This window comes from Tupaia chinensis, unplaced genomic scaffold (genome assembly GCF_000334495.1).
Source record: "Tupaia chinensis unplaced genomic scaffold, TupChi_1.0 Scaffold147554_1, whole genome shotgun sequence".
Classification (NCBI taxonomy): Eukaryota; Metazoa; Chordata; class Mammalia; order Scandentia; family Tupaiidae; genus Tupaia; species Tupaia belangeri.
In genome coordinates, this window is record NW_006207406.1 from 1528240 (window position 1) to 1554066 (window position 25827).

Here is a 25827-nt window from a genome sequence, read left to right on the forward strand (position 1 = left end):
TATTTATTTATTTATTTATTTATAATTCGACCAGAGGGGAACAGAGCAAGAGCAAAAACGAGAGAGAGAAAACGAGAAAACAATCCATCAGGTCTGGGACTCAAACCATGGTCAGCCACGTGGGAGTCCAGCACCCTTAACCACCACGTCACCTGCCAGCCCATGTCTGAAGTTTTCTACTACTGATTTTAAGATGCATTTTTATGGAAGTACTATTAAACAGGAATGAACATGATTTCAACTCAGTAAAATTTAGTAGTAACCTAAAAATGTATGTAGTTAAGTTTTCCATTGTTCAAATAATTTTTAAAGTATTCCACTTTTGCTTTCAGAGCATGAAATAATTTCCATCTCTCCCCTTATTTTTTTTTATTAAACTCAAACTTATTCAATTAACTTTTTCATATTTTTAGATATGAATCTGGTTAACTTTCGTTAGCTTCAGTAACTTAAATCTACATTCAAAGGATCTGTATTTGTTTTACCTCTGAAGACATTCTATCAATGTGTTGCATTTCCTGAAGACAGTTCAACAAACAAGGTTTCAAAACATTTGATCAGTTACCTGAGTGTGCCAGCTGCCAAGATGACCCTTTAGCTGTTTCTACTCTCATTTAGATGCAAAAGTTTTGTGCACTTGTGTGCTTGAAGGTTTAGACTTGTGTAACATCTGATCTGTTGTTATTACTTATGGGTCATTATAAGCTATTGAATCCCTTAGCCTGCTGGCTCTGAAGAGCTTCCCAAGGAACATTTACCATTACTCTGGTGGAAAATAGTCCACCATTTTGGTATGGTGGGATGTCGGGAAGCTTCTCATGCATTTACTTTTTTAAAGTGTATTTATTTCTGCTGAGAGAGCAAGAGAGAGCACCACCAACAGAGTAATGATGTCGTAATACACCCTAACCCTTAACCAGCCCCAGATTGTGGGCATATGCATGCCCAGGGGACTTAGGGATGTCTCCAGACGAGCTAGGAGGAGTCCCCCCACGTGGGGTTGCTTTGCCGAGTGCTGTTTTACCACGTCAGCACCACCTGCTTCCCTTGCCCGCCCTGCACATGCTCTCATTTCTGCTGCACTTTGGGGTAAAGAAGGGCGTCACTGGCTTGGAGGAGGCAGGGCCTCTGACCACTGTCACACCATCCCCGTGGCAGGGAAAGGCACAGTTTCCAAGGGTGGGGTGCAGTAGCAGCAGCTGTTAGCCTACAGGGGATCACAGCATCACTGACAGTGTTTGGGGGATGGAAATCCGAAACCCCAATTGCTCCTTTCTTTATCCCCAGCCCTTATTTAGGATTTATTGGCTGCTTGGATTGGTAGGCTTTATGTCTTCGTCAACTTGGGAGATTTTGACCGTTTTTTTTCCTTCAACCATTTGTCTCCTCACACTCACTTCTTCTCGGAGGCTGCAGTTACACCTGGACTAGCTGCCTGACGTTGTCCCTGGCTCCCGGGTACTCTGCTAGTTTCCTCTAGTCCTTCTTCCCTTGGGTTTCGCTTTGGATCATTTCTATTGCTGTATCTCCAGGAGTCAAAGTGCACCACTGGCCATGTAGGATCCAGCAGCCTGAACAGCTAGACCATGGGACCAGCCAGTGCAAGTTTTGAAAAAATATCTTCCATGCCTCACCTTAAGATGCTTTTAAAAATTCTTTTTAGGGCTAGCCCCATGGTCTGGTGATCAAGGAGTTGGATCCCACATAGCTGACCATGAGGTTCAAGTCCCCAACCTGACAGCTTGAGAAACATGCCAGGTGTTTGAGCATGAGTGCCCACAATCCCAAAAGGACGGAGAGATGAAGGAGAAGGGATGGTGGCATGGGGCGTGTCTCACAGGGGTGCTCTCTGGTTTTCCTTCTCTCGCTCTTTCTCTCTAGGGAGTGCACATGCCTCGGGCAAAAAAAATTAATTGAAAAAGTAATTATAGATTCATAGAAAATTACAAAATGGTAGGGAGAAGTCCCATGTACTTTTTTTTTTTTTTTGAGAGTTTTTAGGGCACGTGCACTCGCCAGACAGACACAGAGAGACAGAGAGACAGAAAGGGGGGATGGTCATGCCGCAATCTCTTCTCCTCCATTCTCCTCTCGGGATCTTGGGCACGCATGCACACGCGCCAGGCATGAGTTTAAGCCACCGGGTCTGGGACCCGAACCGCAGTCAACTACGTGGGAGTCCAGCGACATAGCCATTACGCTAACTGTTGGTCCCATAGTCCCATGTACTCTTCACTGAGCCTTCTTTTGGTTACTGTTATGTAACAATAGTACAGTACCAAAACTAGAAAACAGACATTAGTACGGTGTGTGTCCATAGTCCCGTGCTGTTTTTCCACATGCGTAGATTTATGTAACCAGCGCTCCGATCAGGATGAGAGGCCAGAGCCACAGCAGCATGCTCTTTGAACATTACTTCCATATTCTGGAAAATAAAGGTGTGTTGTTCTGCTTCTGTGCATGCCTTGTACTTTTGTGTAGGTATAGACATGGATTTATCCTGCTGGCTGCTTGTTTGTGGTTGCTCTAAGTGTTCTTGAGCTTTGCTCTGGGGCACAGGTAAGTGACTTGGAGGCAGCTTTCATTTATTTATTCATTTGCTTGTTTTTATTTTTAAAAATTTGATAAAGGGTGCATGCACTTGCCAGAGAGAGACAAACAAAGGGAAAGTGACAAATCACCCTTAAGACCGGATGGCCATGCTGCATCCTTTCTCCTCCATTCTCTACTCTGGATTTGGAGTATTTATGCACATGTGCCCTGCATGAGTTTCAAGCCACTGGGTCTGAAGCTTGAGTCACAGCTGGCCCTGTAATCCAGCGTCTTCACTACCATGTCACCCAGCAGTCCCCTCACTTTCCTATGTAAGAACTTCATCGATGTAAAACGGAAAGAACCTTATCGTGAAAAGAAGGTTTGGCCCAGTTCACATCCTTCAGTGTGCTTGTTTACTGTGAAAGGTCTGAACGCAGTTTCAGAATCGAGTTAAAATGTTCCCATCCATACACCCGGACAGAACTTACTGCTTTGTTCATATACTAATGAGCGTAAGCATCCTCCAGGATCCTGCTGATGTGTAAATGTGCAACAAAACCTGTTGAAATCACACAGTGTTGTGACCTGGCACCCTGTAGCACCTTGAAGGTGTTCTTGCAACTCGCGGTAAATTTGTGAGGTCTGGCTTATTCCTGCAGGTTTTCAGTTTGATCTTGAATCCCCTCCTCCCAAATACACACACGCACACCTTTGCGTGACAATGTGGGCACCTGGAGGACCCACCAGAGCAATGTCCAGAAGGGCTCTGAGGGCCACACTTAGTGGGCAGCATTTTGGCATTAACCCTATGAATGGTCCTGTGCCCCCGGCTCTCCTTAGCTAGCCTCAACTGAGCAGTCATAGCATGCCTGGCTGGAGGCTGGATGCCTCAACTTACCAGTTCATGTGCTCCACGGGGCATGCTAGGGGCTGGGAGTAGCCCATGTTCCTGCCAGTCAGAATCACTGGACAGAGAATCATCTCAGTATTGAAAAACACACAGTCCTACCTCCATGATAGAAATAAACAAGCTGTTTGCTCCCACTGGACTTTCACGCCCTGTGCAGAACACGTCTGGTTACCAATAATGTCAAGGTTTCGCCCACACATCAATTTCCCAGTTCTCGGCGGCCACTTACTATGTCTCCGACAATTCAGTTCAATTAGGACACTACTGAGAGTTAGTACAGACCCCACAGATTAAAAGCTCAGTCCCCCCTCAGATCCCAGTCACAAGTCCCAGGCTGTGACCTGTACTTCTGAACAAACAGCCGTAAATCAGGTTCCCATGACCCACTCCTTGAGCTGGATCATATGCTAGCGTGACTCCCAGACACTTACTTACGTTTGCTGGTTTATTATTTGACAAAGGATGTGATGAGGGATGCAGATGAACAGTCAAGTGAAGAGGTACCTAGGGCTGACTGTACAGTTTGAGTCCCAGACTCAGCAGCTTAACCTCACACCAGGCACATGTATGTGCATGCCCAAAATCTCAAGAGCAGAAAGGAGGAAAAATGATTGCAACATGGCCACGACCCCCCATGTAAAATCACCCTCTTTTACAGAGAGTGCTTCTCATCCTCCACGATCCCTGTCTCTGTGACAGGCGTACATACACTATAATAATTTTTTTTTAAAAAGGTGAAAAAATTAGATAGATTTTTCTTTTTTTTTTTTGGAAGGGGGGAGCTTGTCTAGGATCAAATAAAAAATAAAAATGAAGATATTGAGGGGCTAGCAGGTGACAGTGGTTAAGGCCCTGGACCCCCATATGGCTGACCGTAGTTTGAGTCTCGGACCCAGCAGCTTGAAACTTATGCTGGTCATGGGTGTGCGCATGCCCAAAATACCAAAAGGAGAATGGAGTTGGGTAATTTGTTGATCTGCTAGATTGCAGCCTGGCCATCCCCCCAGGGGACAATTTCTCACTTTCTGTTTCTCTGTCTCTCTCCGTCTCTCTGGCGAGCACGTGCGCCCTATAGCAAAAGTCTCTCAAAATAAATAAATAAAACGAGGAGGTTGACATAGATCGCTCCACACCATTGCATTCTCATCGCTATGTCTTGTGCTCAGTCTTACGATATGGTTATCAGAAGCTATTTTGAGTATTTGTCTTTCTACTTTGAGGAAGACTAGACAATCTGGGTAAGATTTAGGCCATCCCCTCTTTCACCGACTCACACATCCCACTCACATTACTGACTTTAACAGGCTCTTTTCTTTCTAGCATGTCTATCCAGCATTTTCTTCCCTTGGGTGATGGTAGTGCATGTACGTACGCTTGCCAGAGACTACTTTACGATGATGCCTGGGAGCCTGGAACTCCCACAAATGCCCGTGAAGCTTCCTTGAAACTATGTTATAAAAGTCTGTCCACCCTGGAGGTTTTCCTAAAGTACTCTGCAATGATTAGCCAGTGGACACATAAGATTATCCTGAGGACAGCAGGCTGGGTTGGGATTTTTCTGCTTGTGAAGGGCAGCATTTACCTGAAGGAAGAGAAGACTTCAGCTCAGTCTTCCATGGCAGGCTTTTTAACTATACAAGCAATATACACTTGGCTAAATAGTTCTTCTAAATGGTAAGGAAGCAAGCCAAATTATTCTCAATTATACATCTGAAACATTTTTACTGCATATATACAGAATACTTCAATGTGTTATGTTATCAGCTAATTAATACATTACCATTCCTGTGTAGTGATTATAGTACATTGTTCACATTTTATAACCCTAGGGCATTATCTCACAATTTGCATGACAAGGCTCTATAGTTTACATACTTGCTTCTTTGGAATGTTGATATTTATAAGTAAGAGGAATAGAAAGACTTTGTTGAGAATGCAGCTGTATATTTTACCTTTCCTTTTTTCACTCACTTATTTTCTTTTTTGCTTCCAGTTATATATACATAAAAAATACATAGGGAACCAGCAGTTAGCATAATGGCTATGTCGCTGGACTCCCACGTAGTCGACCGCAGTTCGCTTCCCGGACCCGGTGGCTTAAAACTCACACTGGGTGCGTGTGCGTGCATGCCCAAGATCCCAAGAAGAGAGTGGAGGAGAAGGGATTGCGGCGTGACCATCCCCCTGGGGGGTGATTTCTCGCTTTCTGTCTCTCTGTCTCTCTCTGTCTGGAGAGCGCACGCGCCCTATTGTGAAAATCTCTCAAAAAAAATATATAAAAGCCCAAAAATAATTTAAAAAAATAACTCTTGGGACCAGCAGTTAGCATAATGGCTATGTCACTGGACTCCCCCGTAGTCGACCATGGTTGGAGTCCCGGGCCTGGTGGCTTACACTCACGTCGGGCGTGTGTGTGTGCGTGCTCAAGATCCCGAGAGGAGAATGGAGGAGAAGGGACTGTGGCATGGCCATCTCCCCTGGGGAGGTGATTTCTTGCTTTCTGTCTCTCTGTCTCTGTCTGTCTGGCGAGCACATGCACCCTATAGCAAAAACCTCTCCAAAAAAATAAAAATAACTCTTAACCCAACCATCAGATAATAACTCCATATGAACTTCAGGAATCATACTATATATACTATTTTATAATCAGATTTTCCTTTATGTAGATATAAATATGTTTCTATTTAATGAAATGTTCTCCTAAGACGTGGTTTTTAGTAACTATGTGATCCTGTTACTGTACCAGGACTTAACTCCTTAGGGGAGGCATGTCAGGTGGCCAAAAGAAGAGAGTTGTTAGCAGACATTCTGGTACTAGGTGTGAACATGGCCAGGTGGGGCTTTCGTTTGTTTGTTTTGTTAGTGGGCACATGTGCTCTCCAGAGAGATACCGAGAGACGGAGGTAAAGGGAGAGGAGAGAGCAGTCGCCGTGGAGCCTGGCACACTACAATCCCTTCTCCTCCATCTCTCCTTCCTTTCAAAATTTTGGACATGAGAACATTCACACGTGCCATGTTTCTGAAGTCAGCAGCTCTGGGACCTACCAGTGAGGTCAGCCATGTAGGATCCAGCTGCCTCGACCACCAGACCGTGCAGCTGGCCCATGGCCATACTATGTCTTCATGTCTTCCCTCAGTCCCTTCACTCATGAAATGGGGAATAACAATCATAGCAATTTCATATCAGTTCATGTAGAGATTAACTAAGCTTATGATACATGGTACTTAAAACAGACTACTCAGAGCCATGTTCTAGTAGATTTTATTATTAGAGTATTATCCTATTGTGATCTATAATTCTATTATTCTAATAGGATAATTAATTGGCATATCATAAATTCTCAAAACAGTCAAATTGTAGGTTACATATTGATTTCAGATTTTTGATACTTTAATGCTGTCATGGATATCTTTGAAGAAAAAGGCTTTTTCTCTTCTCTTGTTATTGGCCTAGGATTAAGTAGAATTACATCCTGGGGACATGTTGCTCAGTCGCTTTCCGTGAAGGCTGTGCCACTGCACATTCTCCATAGAAAGCGAGAAACCAAACACAGCGAGCGCTGTTTCCGGGCGTGCGTTACGGTGAGAAATGACAACTGCCACGTCAGGGCTTTTTCGGTTTTCCAGGATCATTGAGTATTGAACAGCTGAGATTTAGTCAACTTTTTGTCCCTTTTCAACATTTATATAATCTTCAGGTAAATTGTGAAAACTTGGAAACACGCTGACTTTTGGTGTATTTAGTCTGTTAACTGATTTTTGCCTGAGAAGGTACTTGCCTTGGTATGAAAATAAGTCCTTGGCTACATTGTTAAGGTTTTCTCTCCCACTGAAACGAATATTTTCTATTTTCAAGAAGAAAGCAGCAAGCCTTGGGAGCAGTCAGTATTCCAGAACCTATGCTGGTGGAACATCTCCGGCGACCAAGGTCAGTACTTTCCTGAGCACAGAAAGACCCTGGTCCATAGTTGTGGCTGGGCCTTGGCGGGAAGACAGATAGCTCCTGTATCTCTGGACGTTTTTGAGTGAATGTATCATTTCTGTGCTGGGGGTGGGGGGTGAAATTTCTTAATAATGATTTAAAACCTAGTAGAACAATTTGCGTAATAATTATTCTTAGCATGTGACACGAGTTTGATAAATATTAATAAGTATATAAATATATGACAATAATGTTGGATTTTTGCTCATTTTGTGAGTAGGAATATAGCTCTTCTCCTTCTTCAGAAAAGAATTCAAATCCCCCTCAATGAGCATGGACCACACCAGGCTTTGCTGAGTGCTCTGTAATTATCTCGTGCACTTCCCTCACAACCTCATAATTATCATTCCTGCGTAGCCAAGGAAAGGGGGGCTCAAAGAGGCAAAGTAGCTTTGACCGTCCCACAGAGCCAGTGCGATGGAAGTGGGCCTTCAACCCAGGTTTCCTGTTCCTTCGAGGTCCTTAATAATGTTGGAGCTCATGAACTCTGAGCAGTTTTTCATAATGTAACACTTCAAAGTTTGTAACTTACAAAAATCACCGGAATGTCTCCTTTTAAGACGAGAAACTAGTTTTACCTAGTAGCTTTTAATAAATAAAGTCACTATGTTCAGCCCATTTCAACTTTGGGATCTTCCAGTGTATCCAAAGTTGACTGAAACTTTAACCATTTTCAAGACTGTCTATACAACTATTTAAAATAAGCACATTTCAAGGTCAGAAGCTGACGCGGTGGTTATGATGCTGGATTCCCACATGGCCAACTGCAGTTCGAGTCCCAGACCTGGTGATTTGAAAATTACAGTAGGCATATGTGCGTCATGCCCCAAACCCCAGGAGGACAGTGGAAGAGAAGGGATTGCAATGTGGCCATCCCCCCAGGAGGTGATTTTTCAATTTCACTTGCTCTCTCTCTCTCTCTCTGCCTCTCTGGTGAGTGCATGCACTCTATGGTTAAAAAAAAAAACTAAAATAAATAAATAAATAAAACAAGCACACTTCCTTTAAAACTAGCAGCTATCCAGTGGAAACCTGTGGGCTTTTCCATGTCACTTACTGGGTGAAGAGTCAGTGTTTCAGTGTCTATGAGAGCTCCAGCTATTCTGCAAGATCCCAGAGGCAGCAACACCAAGAATCATCTGAGAAGTGAGAAAGGGCTGGACTCTCTAAAGAGGCACTGGACACAGTCGGAGTGGGACACCACACATCCCAATTTTAGGCCTGTGATGGTGTTGCATAGACTTTTTCAAGTTTCCTCTTCTACTAGCCAGTAAAAGAATAAAAATTATTTGAAGACTATGAATTTTAGTCAGTCCAGGCAGGATTCCTGGTGTTCAGTATGGCTTCCAGAAGTGCAGAGCAGTGAGCCATCACTGCACCTCTGTGGGTAGGCCTGAAAGGATATGAACAATACAGCAGTGACTTAGTGTTCAGGACCAACATGAATTCAAAACTGAGGTCTGCTCTCCTTTAGCCATTCTGTCACTGCTGGGGGACACTACAGCGTGATGCTCGCTGGGCGAGAGACGACTTGCTCAGTGAAACAACCCAGATGGGAATATGCTTTTTGCCACTTTTTTAAAAAGTTTGCTATACGGCATGTGAGCTCACCAGAGAGAGGAGAGAGATGAGAGCAGCCAGGAAGGGATGCCACACCTTAGTCCCTTTTCCTCCGTTCTCCTCTAGAGAATATGGAGCATTTAACTGGGAGTATGGCTTCTCTTGTCAGAGATATTGAGAGGCTTATTTGAGAGGCTTTATTTAAAATAAAATTTATGGGGCCAGCAGGTGGCATTGTAGTTGAAGCACTGGACCCCCACATGGCTGACAGTGGTTTGAGTCCTGGACCTGGCAGTTTGCTTTCTTGCTCTCTCTCTCTCTCATCAAATTAAAATAATAATAATAATAATAACAAATGGAATCAAATAAATAGATCTTTAAAAAATAAAATAAAATTTATAAAACACTTAACTAGCTTGGTTTAGCATTTAGTAGGTGCTGGAAAAAATAAGTATTTTCTGTAATTACTCTTGTTGGTCCTCAGATCCTATTGTTTGGAAGTCTCTGCTTAAAAAGACATCCAAACATGTCTTATCTTTTGTAGTTATTGGGACCTTATATTAACTGACACTTAAATTATGCCTTTAAAAATGAGAAGCCTCATTAGCAAAACTGCCACTCAATAACATTAAGTGAAATCCTTTGTAAATGATTTTTAGGGTTGCTACTACCTAAACTTCTGGAGGTTCAGTAGATTATGCACAACCACACCCAGTGCTTTCTTTTTAAGACTTGTGACTTGAAAATTACAAGAATCAGATACTTTCCATTCCCCCCCACACACATGTTATCATACCATCTTTCTGAGGTGGGATGGTCATAAAGAATTTGGGCCTTTCCCACCAAACCCTGTTTTTGTTTTTAAGAAGCTGAGAGGTGTCGATATTTTAGCCACATGTTTATTGTTTTAGTATTTAATGGCAAACTTGACATTTTTTTCCTTGCCCTTGAAAGCACTCTCCTCTCCCCCTTCCTTCTTACCTCCCCTGTTCTTTCTCACGATTTTCAGGCTCTCTTTCCTTGCCTAGTTTCCTGAACGGTAGCCTTCCCAGGGTTTAATTCTTCACTAGGTCTTTTCTTATGTCTTTAAGTCTTATATTATTCTTGCTTATTTTTGCCTTTGGTGTTAGATTAGAAGAACAATAATTCAGTATTATCATCTTTTTAAAAATTATCATCCTCATGCATCATTGGGAAAATCTGAGGGTAGTATTATTTAATTTTTTTTTTGAGAGGTTTTCGCTATAGGGCGCGTGTGCTCGCCAGACAGACAGAGAGAGACATAGAGACAGAAAGCGAGAAATCACCCCCCAGGGGGGATGGCCATGCAGCAATTCCTTCTCCTCCATTCTCCTCTCGGGATCTTGGGCACGCACGTATACGCGCCTGGTGTGAGTTTTAAGCCACCGGGTCTGGGACACGAACCGCGGTCGACTACGTGGGAGTCCAGCAACATGGCCATTACGCTAACTGCTGGTTCCCAAGGATAGTATTATTTGTGATAACGCAGAGCCTTTGGTTACACAATTAACATAAGACACACAGCACAGCAATATTCTCCCAACCCGTTCAGGAAAACCATGACAAAATAATGTATGCAGTTGGCAATGAGAATTAGTTCTGGTTTTATGAGTTCTGGGCATGTTCAATTTGAAAGTTAGAGTAAGTGACAATTTTATGATTATTGAGAAAACTTAAAGCCCGCCTTAAAAATGAAGTATTTAGTTTGGGGACCAGCAGTTAGTGCAATGGCTATGTCACTGGACTCCCATGTAGTCGCCTGTGGTTTGAGTCCCAGACTTGGGCCGGGCACATGTGCGTGAGTGCCCAAGATCCCGAGAGGAGAAGGAGAATGGAGAAGAAGGGATTGCGGTGTGGCCGTCCCCTCGGGGGGTGATTTCTCACCTTCTGTCTCTCGGTCTCTCTCTGTCTTTCTGGCGAGTGCACAAGCCCTGTAGCAAAAAATGCTCTCCAAAAAAAAAAAGTAGTTTGAAGTTTATGTGTAAGCTGTGTGGCTGTGTGTATTACAGGATGATTTTCATGGATTGCAGAACTGTTTGAGAATTTTCACAAAATCAGTAATTATGCCCACAAATAATATTGCTTCTGCCATGTCAGTCTGGGATTGAAAGATTCAATACTTATAAGTGGCAGAGATATTTCTAACTCAGAATAATTACTGTAAAATGTAGAGTGCTTAATTAAGATTCAACTTTTGGTAAGTTAATAATGAGGACTAATGAGTCTGCAAACATTATATAGACTCTTATTAAAACCAATATGGAACTAGCTATGGTCTATTACCACGCAGCGCTCTTGCTGGAAGAGTTCTCAGACAACTTGTATTTTGACAAACTGATTGTTCAGGTGAGAAAACCAAGGTTCCAATTATATTATTAAAGTCTTTGTAGAAAATTATGCTATTAAGAAAAATACATTGAGGGACTAGCAGATGGCCTAATGGTTATGACACTGGACCCCCCCCCCTCCACGTAGTCAACTGCAATTCGAGTCCCGGACCCGGCTGCTTAAAACTCACGCTGGGCACCTATGCATGCGTGTCCAAAATCCCAAGAGGAGAGTGGAGGAGAAGGGATTGCGACATGACCATTTTTCCCCCAGGGGGTATGGGAGGTGGGGGGATGGGGGTGATTTCTGTCTTTCTGTCTCTCTGTCTCTCCAGCAAGCATATATGCTCTCTAGCAAAAATCTCTCTTTAAAAACAAAAACAAATACAAATACAAACAAACAAACAAAAAAAACCCTGATGCATTAATTCAGGGACTAGCAGGTAGTGTGGTGATTAAGGCACTGGACTCCCACATGGCCACCCCCTGAAGTTTGAGTCTGGGACCTAGTGAATAGAAAAGCACATTATGCGCATGTGTGTGCCTGCCTGAAATCCAGGAGGAGTTCAGAGGACAAGGGATTGTGGAGTGGCCATCTCCCCTGGAGGGTGATTTCTTACACTCCCTCTCAGGGTCTCTTTCTGTTTCTCCCTGGTCAATGCACATGTCCTATGGCAAAAGCCTACAGAAAAAAAAGAAAAAAGAAGATACATCGATCAAGTTGTTCCAATCACAATGCACTCTGACTGGTTTAAGCCAAAAAGAAATTGGTTAAGGGACAGTAGGTAATTCATAAGGACAGTACATAACTCCAACAAAAGGACTCTGAATTTCATAGCCAAGCGCTATGCACAGTAATAAGGCCAGAGTTTCTCCTGCTCCACCCCACACCACCACAGATCAGCACCCACCACGTGTCGGACCCGTTGCCCGGAAACCCTGCTCCTGTCAGTCCTGAAGACGCAAATGCCTTATCTTAGCATGGATTTCTCAGTGGGCGGGGCCTCCTCTCTGGGTTCACCTCCGAGGGCTTTCCTGTATGGCACGTCTGATTGGCCAGTGTAAGTCACATGGCTCAGTCCTGCTCCCAGGGAATCGAGGGAATCCCAGTGTGAGTTTTCCGGATTCTACTTTGGGACGGTGTGTAAGAATTAGGTGGGAAATTTTTACTACGTGGTGAGGGTTTTCAAATGTGTGGCCGGCTGCCAAATGATAGATAACCCTCTACAGAAAGGAAAATAGGACTGTTGTCTAACTGACCGGAGGAAAGTCATCCACAAAGTTGTTCAGCCATAGGAGGCCTTTTCATCGGAAGAAGGCATAACGTTGCCCTGGCCTATAGGGAGAAGCTGTACAAAGGAACAAGGATCCTGGCGTCCCCTGCACATGCACTGGGGCCTGGGACCCTTGTTACTGGACGGCTGGGAGGGCAGAGAGTGAGGGGTGGGGATTGCAGCGTGGAGCTCTGTTGGTGCTTGTCTTTCTGTCATCAAAAAAACTTGTAAAAGTGTTTCTTTCCCCCATTTCCTTATTTATTCATTCATATTCTCGTGCCTTACTCATTTTGAAGTTCTTAATCATAACAATATACAACGTACAATAATTCAGTAGAATTGACTATGCTAAACTGCCCTTTTAAAAAAATTCATTATACAAATTTTAAACATATTTGAAAATCCTTGATTATGGTCATTACTAATTCACTTTGTAGTTTCAAAAGAGCTATTTGCAAAGAGCACCCAGCGTGGCTCCCTTGTTTTGGTATAGTCAAAAAGCGACCCCTTGAGACCAGTAGACCTGTCACCGGCTGCCCTGTGCACGTGGCCTGCGTCACCGCTAAATTCTCCAGCCTGCGGATGCCAGGAGCATGACAAGTCAGAGGAGGGGGAACCTCCCTCCGCGGCCAGTCCGGAGATCGCGAGGCGGGGCCGCTCCGGGAGGAGGCGGGGAGCATCCTGCGTCGCAGTCCCGGCCCGCCCCGACGCGCTCTGCGGGCTGGGACTCCAAACAGAAACCGCCGGGGCTGAGCCCAGCCAGGAATGCAAACCTCCCGACAGCCAAGCTGAGGTCTCCTGGGCCCGGGAGTCCGCGCAGAGTGAGTACTGCTTTGCTCCGCTTTGCTCCCAGGCTGCATCTGCTTCCGAGTCGAACAGCTGGTGCTGCCGCCCTTGCGTCCCCGCCCTGCGTGTCCCGGGCCCGGACCTGGCAGTCCACTCTCCCAGGCTGGGACGTGGGCTCTTCTGTGATCGTCCTCCTGAAGATACATTTCTGTCCAAATGACTTGAATTGTTTCTGGTGGCCTACTTCTCCCAGTAGGTAACAATGTTGCTGACCCTGTAGCTGGGAACGTATCTGGTGACCGGACACGTAGGGTTTAAAACTAGTGATCGGTGTGACCCAGATTAAATGCTGAGTGAAAGGCGGCGGCTTTGTGGATTTGGTTTGGCACTTGTGTCCCTAGGGTTCGACTCCCTCTTTTCCCCTCAGCCCGTCTTCACACCACTGCGATGACCTCCGTTTTAGAGAATGAGCTCACTGCGTCTGACCTTTCTCTGTACCTATCCATGCTGGGTGTGGTGTGGCAAGACAAGTGTTGTGACATGTTTCGATTCTGTTTCCTTGAACACAACCTGGGCTTGTAGAATAACTGCACGGGGGGTTTCTTCGTATCTACCTCCCACAATGCAAAGCGTTTTAACAGATTTAAACCTCTCTTCTCTACAGGTAGGACTCTAGTGTTCCACACTTATAAATGGGCAAGAGACCAGTTCTTTACTCCCATTCTACAGCTCGAGAAAATGAGCTGGAGTTCAGGCGCCTCCCTAATGGGGCGGGATCTTAGAGCCTCTGACTGCTGTTCTAGGAACCCACCTAGACATCCGAGTATCTGATCCGAATGCTTGCCTAGTCAGCAGCTCTGGAAAGTTCCTGCAGTTTGCCATGTTTTCTAGAGGAAAAATCTCTGCATTGCAGGGAAGCTCATCAAGGAGTGGCTTTTACTACTCAAAGGGGGAAGTTTGTTTTCTGGTAACTGTAAAGCCTCTCTGCTGTTTTGTGTGATTTGGACTCTCGCACACTGATCCACATTATCTATGAGGAACATTGAGTTACCAGGAATGTGCTGGGAGGGAATGCTGCTTGGGCTCTAAAAGGCAGCAGAAGACTACTTAAAACAGAGTAGTGAAAGTGAGCCAAGTCATACAGCTGAAGAACTGCGTCTGTAGGTGGATGGAGAGAGGCTAAGGGGCCAGTAGCCATGGGCTGAGGCAGGAGCTGATGTGAGTAGTTGCAAGGACTCTCAGTGTCCATCATAAACGAGTACACTTTGCAGGCCTACCCATGGTAGCGTGGGCCAGCTGACTCTGCTACTCTGCAGGCTGAGGCCACATGGGAGCCCCATGTTTGATTCTCAGCACACCCGAAAAGCCAGCACAGTGTTGGGGGGGGGGCTGTAGTTCCAGCAACTCCCAAGCCTGAGGCAAGACCTTGTTTAAAAACAACCACCAACCACCAAAAGGCCAGATGTGCTTTGCAGACTATGTAGCAGTGTTTATGACAGTGTTATAAAGTAGCACATTGAAGAAAAAGTGTTGGGGGCCAGCAATGGCACAGTGGTAAAATGCACTTGTCTTCCAGAAAACTCAAATGGGAAGATTCCAGATTAATCTGGAAACCTCCCTAAGTATACAGGACACATTTCTGTCCATGATGTAGGCTGGGTGAAGGCCAGAAACGGAGCATGGTATTGAGGTCCCGTTAGTGGAGCCATCGCTGATTCTGTCTCTCTCTTTCTCCTCCATCTCTCATGGAGGAAGTAAATAAATAAACTTTAAAAAAGGGAAAAAAATTGTTGGTTGTGATTTGGTTCACAGGCTTTGAGAGGAGGTTCCCAATGCATGAGAGAATTTGAGAGGAGCTGATGATATAGAATTAGCAGCGAGTTTCAGTTCCTTGATAGTTTTCTGGTAGAACTGGATGAGTATAATCTCTCTCACACGTGAAAACTTAAAAGGTATCGCATAAAGTAACAATATGAAAGAATGAAACCAAAAAGAAAAAAAAATTCATTAAGAATTAATTGGAACTAACTTCTTAAAATCAGTATTTATGCTCCTATTCATTATTTATAATAACTGTTACATCTTTAAGTCGTCAGTATGTCTTAAGCAAAACTATTATGTTGCCATAAAAGTCATGATGCATTTTTGCATAGAAAAAGATGTCATGATTTTCTGGCAATTCAGTATTTACTTTTCCTTAAAATTTTAATGATCTAATTAGCCCTACTTAAGTAAAAAGCCCACAATTCATGTTCGTGTGTGTGTGTGTGTGTGTGTGTGTGTGTGTGTGTATGTGTGTGTGTTCTTTGTATGCTTTACTTCCTCTTTGTGCACTTTAACATTTCCGTGTTTTGGGGATCTTTCAAATTGGAAATACACGTTTTGTTAACATCAGTGGATCTAACCTCATAGGAAGAACATTGGCTATCCTGTAGTTTTACTCATGTACTGAATTAATATTCAGAAATATGGAAAAGTACAATGGGTCTTCATAAACAATTGCATGCTATTTCTTTGCTGTGAATAACTCTTGACCTAGAAATACCAACTGACCAGTGTTTCTCAGCAGGGGTACTGCTGGCATTGTGGGTCAGCAGCTCTGGAAAGTTCCTGCAGTTTGCCATGTTTTCTAGAGGAAAAATCTCTGCATTGCAGGGAAGCTCATCAAGGAGTGGCTTTTACTACTCAAAGGGGGAAGTTTGTTTTCTGGTAACTGTAAAGCCTCTCTGCTGTTTTGTGTGATTTGGACTCTCGCACACTGATCCACATTATCTATGAGGAACATTGAGTTACCAGGAATGTGCTGGGAGGGAATGCTGCTTGGGCTCTAAAAGGCAGCAGAAGACTACTTAAAACAGAGTAGTGAAAGTGAGCCAAGTCATACAGCTGAAGAACTGCGTCTGTAGGTGGATGGAGAGAGGCTAAGGGGCCAGTAGCCATGGGCTGAGGCAGGAGCTGATGTGAGTAGTTGCAAGGACTCTCAGTGTCCATCATAAACGAGTACACTTTGCAGGCCTACCCATGGTAGCGTGGGCCAGCTGACTCTGCTACTCTGCAGGCTGAGGCCACATGGGAGCCCCATGTTTGATTCTCAGCACACCCGAAAAGCCAGCACAGTGTTGGGGGGGGGGCTGTAGTTCCAGCAACTCCCAAGCCTGAGGCAAGACCTTGTTTAAAAACAACCACCAACCACCAAAAGGCCAGATGTGCTTTGCAGACTATGTAGCAGTGTTTATGACAGTGTTATAAAGTAGCACATTGAAGAAAAAGTGTTGGGGGCCAGCAATGGCACAGTGGTAAAATGCACTTGTCTTCCAGAAAACTCAAATGGGAAGATTCCAGATTAATCTGGAAACCTCCCTAAGTATACAGGACACATTTCTGTCCATGATGTAGGCTGGGTGAAGGCCAGAAACGGAGCATGGTATTGAGGTCCCGTTAGTGGAGCCATCGCTGATTCTGTCTCTCTCTTTCTCCTCCATCTCTCATGGAGGAAGTAAATAAATAAACTTTAAAAAAGGGAAAAAAATTGTTGGTTGTGATTTGGTTCACAGGCTTTGAGAGGAGGTTCCCAATGCATGAGAGAATTTGAGAGGAGCTGATGATATAGAATTAGCAGCGAGTTTCAGTTCCTTGATAGTTTTCTGGTAGAACTGGATGAGTATAATCTCTCTCACACGTGAAAACTTAAAAGGTATCGCATAAAGTAACAATATGAAAGAATGAAACCAAAAAGAAAAAAAAATTCATTAAGAATTAATTGGAACTAACTTCTTAAAATCAGTATTTATGCTCCTATTCATTATTTATAATAACTGTTACATCTTTAAGTCGTCAGTATGTCTTAAGCAAAACTATTATGTTGCCATAAAAGTCATGATGCATTTTTGCATAGAAAAAGATGTCATGATTTTCTGGCAATTCAGTATTTACTTTTCCTTAAAATTTTAATGATCTAATTAGCCCTACTTAAGTAAAAAGCCCACAATTCATGTTCGTGTGTGTGTGTGTGTGTGTGTGTGTGTGTGTGTGTATGTGTGTGTGTTCTTTGTATGCTTTACTTCCTCTTTGTGCACTTTAACATTTCCGTGTTTTGGGGATCTTTCAAATTGGAAATACACGTTTTGTTAACATCAGTGGATCTAACCTCATAGGAAGAACATTGGCTATCCTGTAGTTTTACTCATGTACTGAATTAATATTCAGAAATATGGAAAAGTACAATGGGTCTTCATAAACAATTGCATGCTATTTCTTTGCTGTGAATAACTCTTGACCTAGAAATACCAACTGACCAGTGTTTCTCAGCAGGGGTACTGCTGGCATTGTGGGTGACAGTTATAGATTGAGCGGAGCTGTTTGCTTCCAGTGAATGCCAGAGCATGGCCAAAAGCACTGCCACATGTTCAAGATAGTCGGGCGCTAGCTCCCTTAGTTGAGAACAATTACACTGTCTTCTTGGAGAGCCATAACAACAATTACCAAGTCCCATTATTTCCAATTTTTAAAGATACTTTACAACATCTTTCCCCTAAGACTTGATGACTCTGAGGAAGCCTGCTTATGTGGACACTGGAGATTTGGGTGGAAACTATGTATAATCATGCCGCTAGCAAGGTGATGTTGGCCCAGACCTCACAGTACTCTTTTGTCTACACTAAGTAACAATGACACATTATGAGACAGTGACTGTAATAGGTTCCAGTAAAAGACTAGGATACATAATCAGCATAATCTGTTCCCATAGTGTTAGTGGCTGTACATTTACTGAAGAATACTAAATATGTCCTCGGCATACGCTGAGCACTTTACGTGCCCTGCTTGAGGTAGATGGTCTTATGCCCATTTTACAGATTAAGAAAGTAAGAACCACCACACTGTATTATTATTTCTCAGGACATGTTTAATAACTGTCCTTGAGGTCAGCAGGTGGCACAGTAGTTAAGGTGCTGGACTCCCACAGGGCTAACCACAGTTCAAGTCCCAGACCCAGCAGCTTGAAACTCACTCCGGGCACATGTGCATGTATACCCAAAATCCAGAGAGGAGAATGGAGAAGAAGGGATTACAGCATGGCAATGGCCTCCTCCCTGGGGGGAGGGTGGCGATTTATCATTTTCCCTCTCTCTGTCGCTCTTTGCTGAGCACACGTGCTCTACGGCAAAAACCTAAAACAAAAACAAAAACAAAACAAACAAAAAAGAAAACTATCCCCCCAAATGAACTTAAGAGCATGGAAAGTTGCCACCCACTAAAATCTCACCTGGCTAGTTACTTCTGTTCTCAGAATGCAAGCTTTTGATTCTACTGTGAGCTACTTGAGGATGGGGCTACCTCTTTGTACCCTCATAGCATCTGCCATGGATTGCTCGATAAATATTTATTATTGGCTTGGAAAAACAAAAGGTTAGTTTTTTATCTTACTCTCAAGGAGCCCTGAGACATTGTTGCATCAATATAATAACTCTTCCCAGGTAGGTAGAAATAGTAAAATAATATTTATTTTTATCTCTAGGATTTATAGGTAGAGTTTTAGAAACTTAGTATCTGTACTTTGGCTAAATATTAAAGAGTGAATTATCAAAAAAGATGAGTAAACAACGATTTTTATTTTCTCGTTTTTCCTTTTTAATCTAGAGCTTCTAGAATGGGCCAGACATAATGCCGAACATACAGAAGAGTGATCCATATAACATAAGAAAGACCATGTGAAACATACTCAGTAGCATGACTATCATGGTGCTTTAAGAGCAGGGGAGAAGGATGAGGTTAAGTTGGGGGCCTGTTTTTCTGGAAATAAACACTAGAGATTTAAGTCCCACAGAGAGATTTGCAACCAGGAGGCCCATCTGAAGCAGAAAACACCAAGAGCCGCAGACTGTGTGGCCTGAGATGTCATTTGGAGGGGCACAGTAAGGGGGGCTGCACAGAAATCTGGTCCACGGCCAGTCTCTAAGCCTTGGCTCACCTCCTTCGTGATTACCGAAAGGTCCTCCTCCCATACGTCCTCCAACTACCCATCAAGACACGCAGCTTTCCCCCTGCTCACCGACATGGGATATTTTGTGGGACTGAGGGTCCTGATTCATTCTAGGGCCTTTGATGAGATGTGCTCGGCAACCTTCTTTTGTAGGTGGACTGGGTTTCCATCAGGTGTCACTTGTGCCAGAGATTACCACTTTTGTCCCGGGACCCTGCACAGTTTAACTGGAGACCCTGCAGCTGCCTGGGTCTCTGTCCTCAGGCCTCAGGCTTTGAGGGTTGCAGACTCACTGCTCAGTCTAGGTTCTCATTTCCTGCTGGGCAGCTGCCGCCTGGTGGCTGCATGTCCTTGGCAGATGAGCATAACTATACCCTGGCTTCCTCACCTTTGCTCAAGTTCCCTGCTTCCTCTCACAGGAATGGTTAGCCTGCCTGGGGTACAAGTTGGTGCTTGGCTGTTTTGCAGTTGTTTTCCTACAGATCCCTTTGCAATATGCACTTTTTAAATAATTATTTTATTTAACTTTATTTATTATTATTATCATTATTTTTTTCCAGTTTGATCTGAGAGAGACAGAGAGAGAAAGAGAGAGAGGGGAAGTGAGAAAGCAAGACACCAGGTCTGAGACTTGAACCATGGTCGGCCATGTGGGAGTCCAGTGCCTTTAACCACCATGCCACTTGCCGGCCCCACAATATGCACTTTTTAAAAGAACATTTAGCTTTATTTGAGCAGGATTTCCTCCAAGTTAGAAAGAGGATTCTAATCTGCTTTGATCGAATTTCTCAAGTGAATTTTAGTAAGGTTTCTTTTTTTTTAATTGCCAGCACACCTATCATTTGCCTCAGTTCTGCAGGCCTCATGGTCAGAACATACTGATCAGAATATGTAGATAGCTATGGAAGGCTTGCAGATGGACTACGGAAGAGTGATGACTGTGGGGTTTGGACGGTGGGGCAGAAGCAGGATGTGGTGCTCTGTGGGGCTGACCCACAGGGGATGGGCAGGTTCATGACCTCCCTGAATGTGCTGGGCACACACGTCCATGATGGGGGCTCTGAGGCGGGGGGTGAGGCATAGGACTGGGACCCTGTTGGAGGTGTTCTCTCTCTCAGAAGAAATAAACTTTGTGTAATTGTGACCTAAGCAAGGCCTCCTTAATTTGCAGAGAGTTGTGCTTTAACAATTAGAATCTCCTTAGAAAAGAGAAGGTTCTAGGTCCTCAAACAGAGTGCCGGCTAGAAAGGCAATTCCAGATGATCTCAGTGCCCTGGTTGCCCCACTCCTTGTATGGGGGTTTTGTTGCAATTGTGTGGAATTCGCAAGAGGGTGTCTCATGATGTGTGGTCTGGAGACCATCTGCATTAAATTCACTGGGGATACTTGTTCAAATCAGAGATTCCCCAAGCCCCACCTCAGACCTACTCAGTCAGAATCTTAGAGGAATCTACGGCTTAATAAGCTTTCTAAACAGGGCTTTACACCTGTTCAAGCGTGCTAATCACTGCCCAGAGAAGTGAGTTGGGCGATAAGGAGCCCATCTGTGAGCGATCTTCTGCCTTGGCAGGATAGTGCAGTCTTGGTGAGTACTTCGGCTGCAGGGACTCAGACTTCTGAATCCTGTTGAAGGGCTCCGGGTAACGGAGCTGACAGATGTTCATGGACCAACTCAAGGTTGCCCTTTAAGAGATTAAGGCCAGTGTAGGAGGCAAGCATACTCTGAACTCTGTAATAGACTACAGTCTCCCATACAAGTGACTTAAGTGTAAAAGATCTAGACCAGACCTGGAAACCACCAGATGGTTGCCCAGATCAGAGTTGTTGGGGAAAATGTGAGAGGATGCTGATTCTGCAGACAGTCCAGGGGCTCAGCAGCCTGGGCACACTGCTTCTTTACAGCTGGACTAAAGAGGGTGGCCAGAAGAGCCAACCAGATGGCGTTAATGCAGCTGGATCTTACATAACCAACTGTGTGGTTCACATCCCAGGCCTGGAGGTTTGAAAATACACCAGGCAGGTGTGTGTGTGTGTGTGTGTGTGTGTGTGTGTGTGCATGCCCAAAATCCTGAAAGGAGACTAGAGGAGAACGGATTGTGGTGTGGCCATCCTCCCCTGAATGAGAAATGAGGTGCTTTCTCATTTTCCCACTCTTTGTCTCTCTCTTCCCTATAGCAAAAAAAAAAAAAAAAAAAAAGCCACGAAAGTAAGCAAAGAATAGAATTATTTGTATATTTTCCAGTTAAATCTGTCTTTTCTATTTTCTGCTTACCCTGAAAATAGGAAATTGTGCTTATCTCCAAGAGGGCAAATAAAAGCCTTTTATGTAACTCCATTACTGACTAGTAATTATCAGAGCCCCTGGATATAAATATTCTCATGGTAACTATACATTTAGAACAGTGCCTCCATGCTTTCTGGCCTGTATCTTTTCGTAATATTTATAAAGGTATATCAGGTTCAAAGGGTAGGGTCTGTAGCAGGGAGCTAAAACTGGTGGCTAGAATTTTTATGTTTCAGGATCCTTTTCTTTCATATTTCCCATTTTTTGAAAATTTTCTGCGCTATATTCTGAGTAATGCCCTGAGATTAGTTTTTACTCACTGTTCAGCTACCTGTAGTTTATACATTCACTTATTTTTGATTTTTATTCTTTCCTTTGTCTCTGAATTTTAAAACATATTTGAACTCTCCTTCACATTTTTCTGTTAGTCTTGATTCTTCAAGTGCAGTTTCTCCCTTATTTTAACCAGACTCTCCCTTACGGTGTTACTTCCTGTTCAAGTTTGAAAAATGTGTCTTGAAACTCATATTCAACAAGGACTGTTTTCCAGGGAAGAGTCTTTTCTCCTATGTTGCAAATCCATATATTTTAGACAGAATTTTTTGCTATTGGATGCATGCACTCGCCCAGAGAGACAGAAAGCAAGAAATTACCCCCGCGCTCCCGGGGGAATGGCCACACCACAGTCCCTTTTTCTCTCAGTCAGAATTTTGAGCATGCATGCACAGGCGCCCTGCATTGAGTTTCAAGCCTCCAGGTTCATGACTTGAACCACCGTCCGCCATGTGGAAGTCCAACAGTGTAACCATTATGCCATCTGCTGGTCCCACAGATCCGTATCTTTATTTATTAGGTAGTTTATATAAGTCTCTGCCTGGAATGGTTCAAATTTTATTCGAGTTGGGGCTGGCTGGTGGCATGGTGGTTAAGGTACTGGACTTCCACATGGTCAACTGTGGTTCGAGGCCTGGATCTGGTGGCTTGCTTTCTCTCTCTCCCTTCCCCCCCCTTTCTCTCTGTCTCTCTATGGTCCAATTGAAGAAGAAGAAATTAAAAATTAAATTTAAAAAATTAAAGTGAAAATTAAAAATAAAATTAATTCCAAATTTTGTAAGAGTTAATGTCTTGGCTTTGGCTCTCCATCCTCATGGATAGAGTGGATGTGGGCCTCACATGACCAATGGCACAAGTTTAGGACTCCTCTTTCTCATGGTTCTCAGTTTTTACACTTATGGCTCCAGCCTGAAAGAAAGTTTGTTTGCTCCAGCCCTGGGCAGGTAGGCAGTTTTCAGAACTTTTTTGTGGGTTATCCCTTCTTAGTGGCTCCTGGCTTGATGCCAGTAACTCGGCATGAGACCTATAGCTAGGATTCCTTTCTCTTGGGGACATTCTATTCCTAAATATGATTTATTTTTCTAATATCCCTGTTAACTCTTTATCTCCAACCCTGCACACTGGAGAACTTGGGCAAGTATGGTCTTCAGTGGTGTGCATAGAATTTCACTTCTCTCTCTTAAGAGTTCCATATTTTGCAACTAGGTGAGGAGATATTCTGATACTTTTTATAAATGAGGAGACTGAGACCCAAAGAGTTCGAATGACTTGCCCTGGGTCACACACAGCAAGATCCCATTTGATTCTAAATTTTTTTTCAGCAGTCTGCTCTTAGAATATTCTCCACTTAGTAGTTTATTGTATACAGTTTAAAGAACTGAGGAGGAATTTGCATCTAAATTCAAATAAGCACTAGAAATCCATCCTGTGCTGTCTATTGTTATGCTTAACACTGCTGAAATTCTCTCTGATGGATGAAGTTTCCTGCCTGGTGAAAGAGAGTATTGTACACTGATTGGGATTCTCAGACAATAACACCTTCTTTAGACATTTTACGTAAGCAGTGGAGAAGGAATAAATTAGTTATCTGAATATGGTAAAAGTTGTAAGTGACAGAATTGAATAGTACATAACTGAAAAGTCCCTTATAATGTAGGAAATAGAGAATTTTTACTAAGGCCGACTGCAGTTCGAGCCCTGGACCCGGTGGCTTCAAACTCATGCCAGATACATGTGCGCCCATGCCCAAGATCCCAAGAAGAAAACCAGAGAAGGGATTGTGATGTGGCCATTCCCCTGGGGAGTGATTTCTCGCTTTCTATCTATCTCTCAAGTGAGCGTATGTGCCCTACTGCAAAAATCTCTCCAAAATTTTTTTTAAAAAAAGAGCTAGCAGGTGGCATGGGAGTTGAAGTGGCTGGATCCCACATGACTGATTCTGCAGTTCGAGTCCTGGATCAGGTAGCTTGAAATCACTGTGTGTGTGTGTGTGTGTGTGTGTGTGTGCGCGCGCGCGCGCGCACGCGCCCAAATCCCAAGAGGAGACTGGAGAAAGGACTGTGGGGTGGCCATTCCTCTTGGAGGGTGATTTTTCATTTTTTTCTTTCTCTCTCTGTCTCTGCTTCTGTCTCTCTCTGGCAAGCTCATGCACCCTACAGCAGAAAACAAACAAAAGCTTTTTTAAAAAGATATCCATTGGGACCCGCAGTTAGTGTAATGACTATGTTGCTGGACTCCCACATAGTCGACCGTGGTTCGAGTCCTGGACCCAGTGGCTTAAAACTCACGTCAGGTGCGTGTGCGTGCGTGCCCAAGAAACTGAGAGGAGAACGGAGGAGGGGATTGCGGTGTGGCCATCCCGCCTGGGGGGTGATTTCTCGCTTTCTGTCTCTCTGTCTCTCTCTGTCTGTCTGGCGAGTGCATGCACCCTATAGCAACAACCTCTAAAAAAAAAGACATCCATGTTTTATGTTTTTATAATATATCAATTTGAATGAATCATATTTTAAAATCCATTCTTCTATTTTACCAAATTTTTATCTGAGGAAAGTGGGATATAATGCAGGATAAAATCAGTATGAAATCTATGAAATCATTACAGAGCAGTTAAGGTACTTGCACCAAGTCCCAACACTGGTCACAGAGCCATGATTCAAATTCAAGTGGCCTGGGTCCAGAGCCATTTTTCCAACCACTGCCCGACACCACCTTTCTACTATATGCAAAGATTAAACTCGTCAATATCCATTTGTGAACTTATTTTTCTCAGATGGTTTCCAGAATAACATTTGATGGGTTGACCCTGTAGTCTAGTGGTTAAGAGAGCTGGATCTCACATGGCCAGCCACCGGCATGTGGGCTCTGTGACTTGAGAAACATCCCAGATGCATGTGTGTACACACGTACCCAAAGTCCTGACAGGATGGAGAACTGGAGGAGAAGGGATCACAGTGTGACCACACCCCACTGGGGGCTGGTTTCTCCGTCTGTCTCTATTGCTCTCTGGTGAAGGCACATACCCTCTGACAATTAAAAAAAAAAGGATAACATTTTCTTTCACTTCCCATTTTCATTTTAATATTTTAATATTTAATATTTGGTAAGAAAGCCTTGTTAAAATTCCCATGGTTTAAGCTCCCTTGTTAAGAACATGCTTAAGTGAGAAGCACACTGCAAGGATGGTTTCATACCAGGCCTATTCTCAGCCCTCACACAATTGGCCCTATCTCAAGATTCCTCATGACTTCTTACTCTCTTTCTGAGATATTTTGCATCTCTCATTCCTGAATAGATAGAGGCTGGCAATTCGCTGTATTAATATTTTACAGGGGGCTCATGGATGGTCTTGGGTCTTCCTCATTATGTTAGGCCCATACCTGAGAAACGAGGGCACTGGGAAAGTCGCCTAGAAAGACCTCTGAAATAATCATTTGGCTGAGCCCAGAATTTTTTGCTCATGTAACAATCATGTCTTTAATTAAACATATATAAGAGTACTTGAAAAAGTTTGTAGAAAAATGGAATTAAAGTATTAATTTAGGCCAGCCCTGTGGCGTAGTGGTTAACGGCATGGAGTCCATGTGGCCAATTGCACCGTTTGAATCTCACTGGCTTGAAAAATATGCCGGGTACACATGGGTGCCTGTCCCAAATTCCTTCAGGATGGAGAAATGGAGGAGAAGGGATTGCAGTGTGGCCAGGCCGTGGAGGTTGTTTTCTCCCCCTTTGTCATTTTTTTTTTTTTTGGTAAGTATGTGTGTTCTCTGGCAAATAAAAAGAAAACAGGAAGAAAACAATTTATTCTTGTGCATAAGAAGTTTGAAATCCATATACA

At 43.7% G+C, this 25827-nt stretch overlaps 1 protein-coding gene across 11 annotated transcripts in view; it reads left to right on the top strand.

The window, feature by feature from the left end:
- Positions 1–25827, top strand: part of CAST (calpastatin) — a 129633-nt gene that overhangs the window by 29741 nt on the left and 74065 nt on the right. For 5 of the 11 annotated variants that reach the window (XM_014584751.2, XM_014584754.2, XM_014584749.2 and 2 more), the window contains exon 3: positions 7302–7373. Coding sequence is in view for 4 of the 11 variants with exons in the window: in XM_014584749.2 (XP_014440235.1) it covers positions 7302–7373 (72 nt within the window). In the remaining 7 variants the exon portion in view is untranslated. Of the gene's footprint in view, positions 1–7301; positions 7374–13267; positions 13431–25827 lie in introns of those variants that run through there. The other 6 variants (XM_014584753.2, XM_014584750.2, XM_006169858.3 and 3 more) reach the window with 4 other exon arrangements.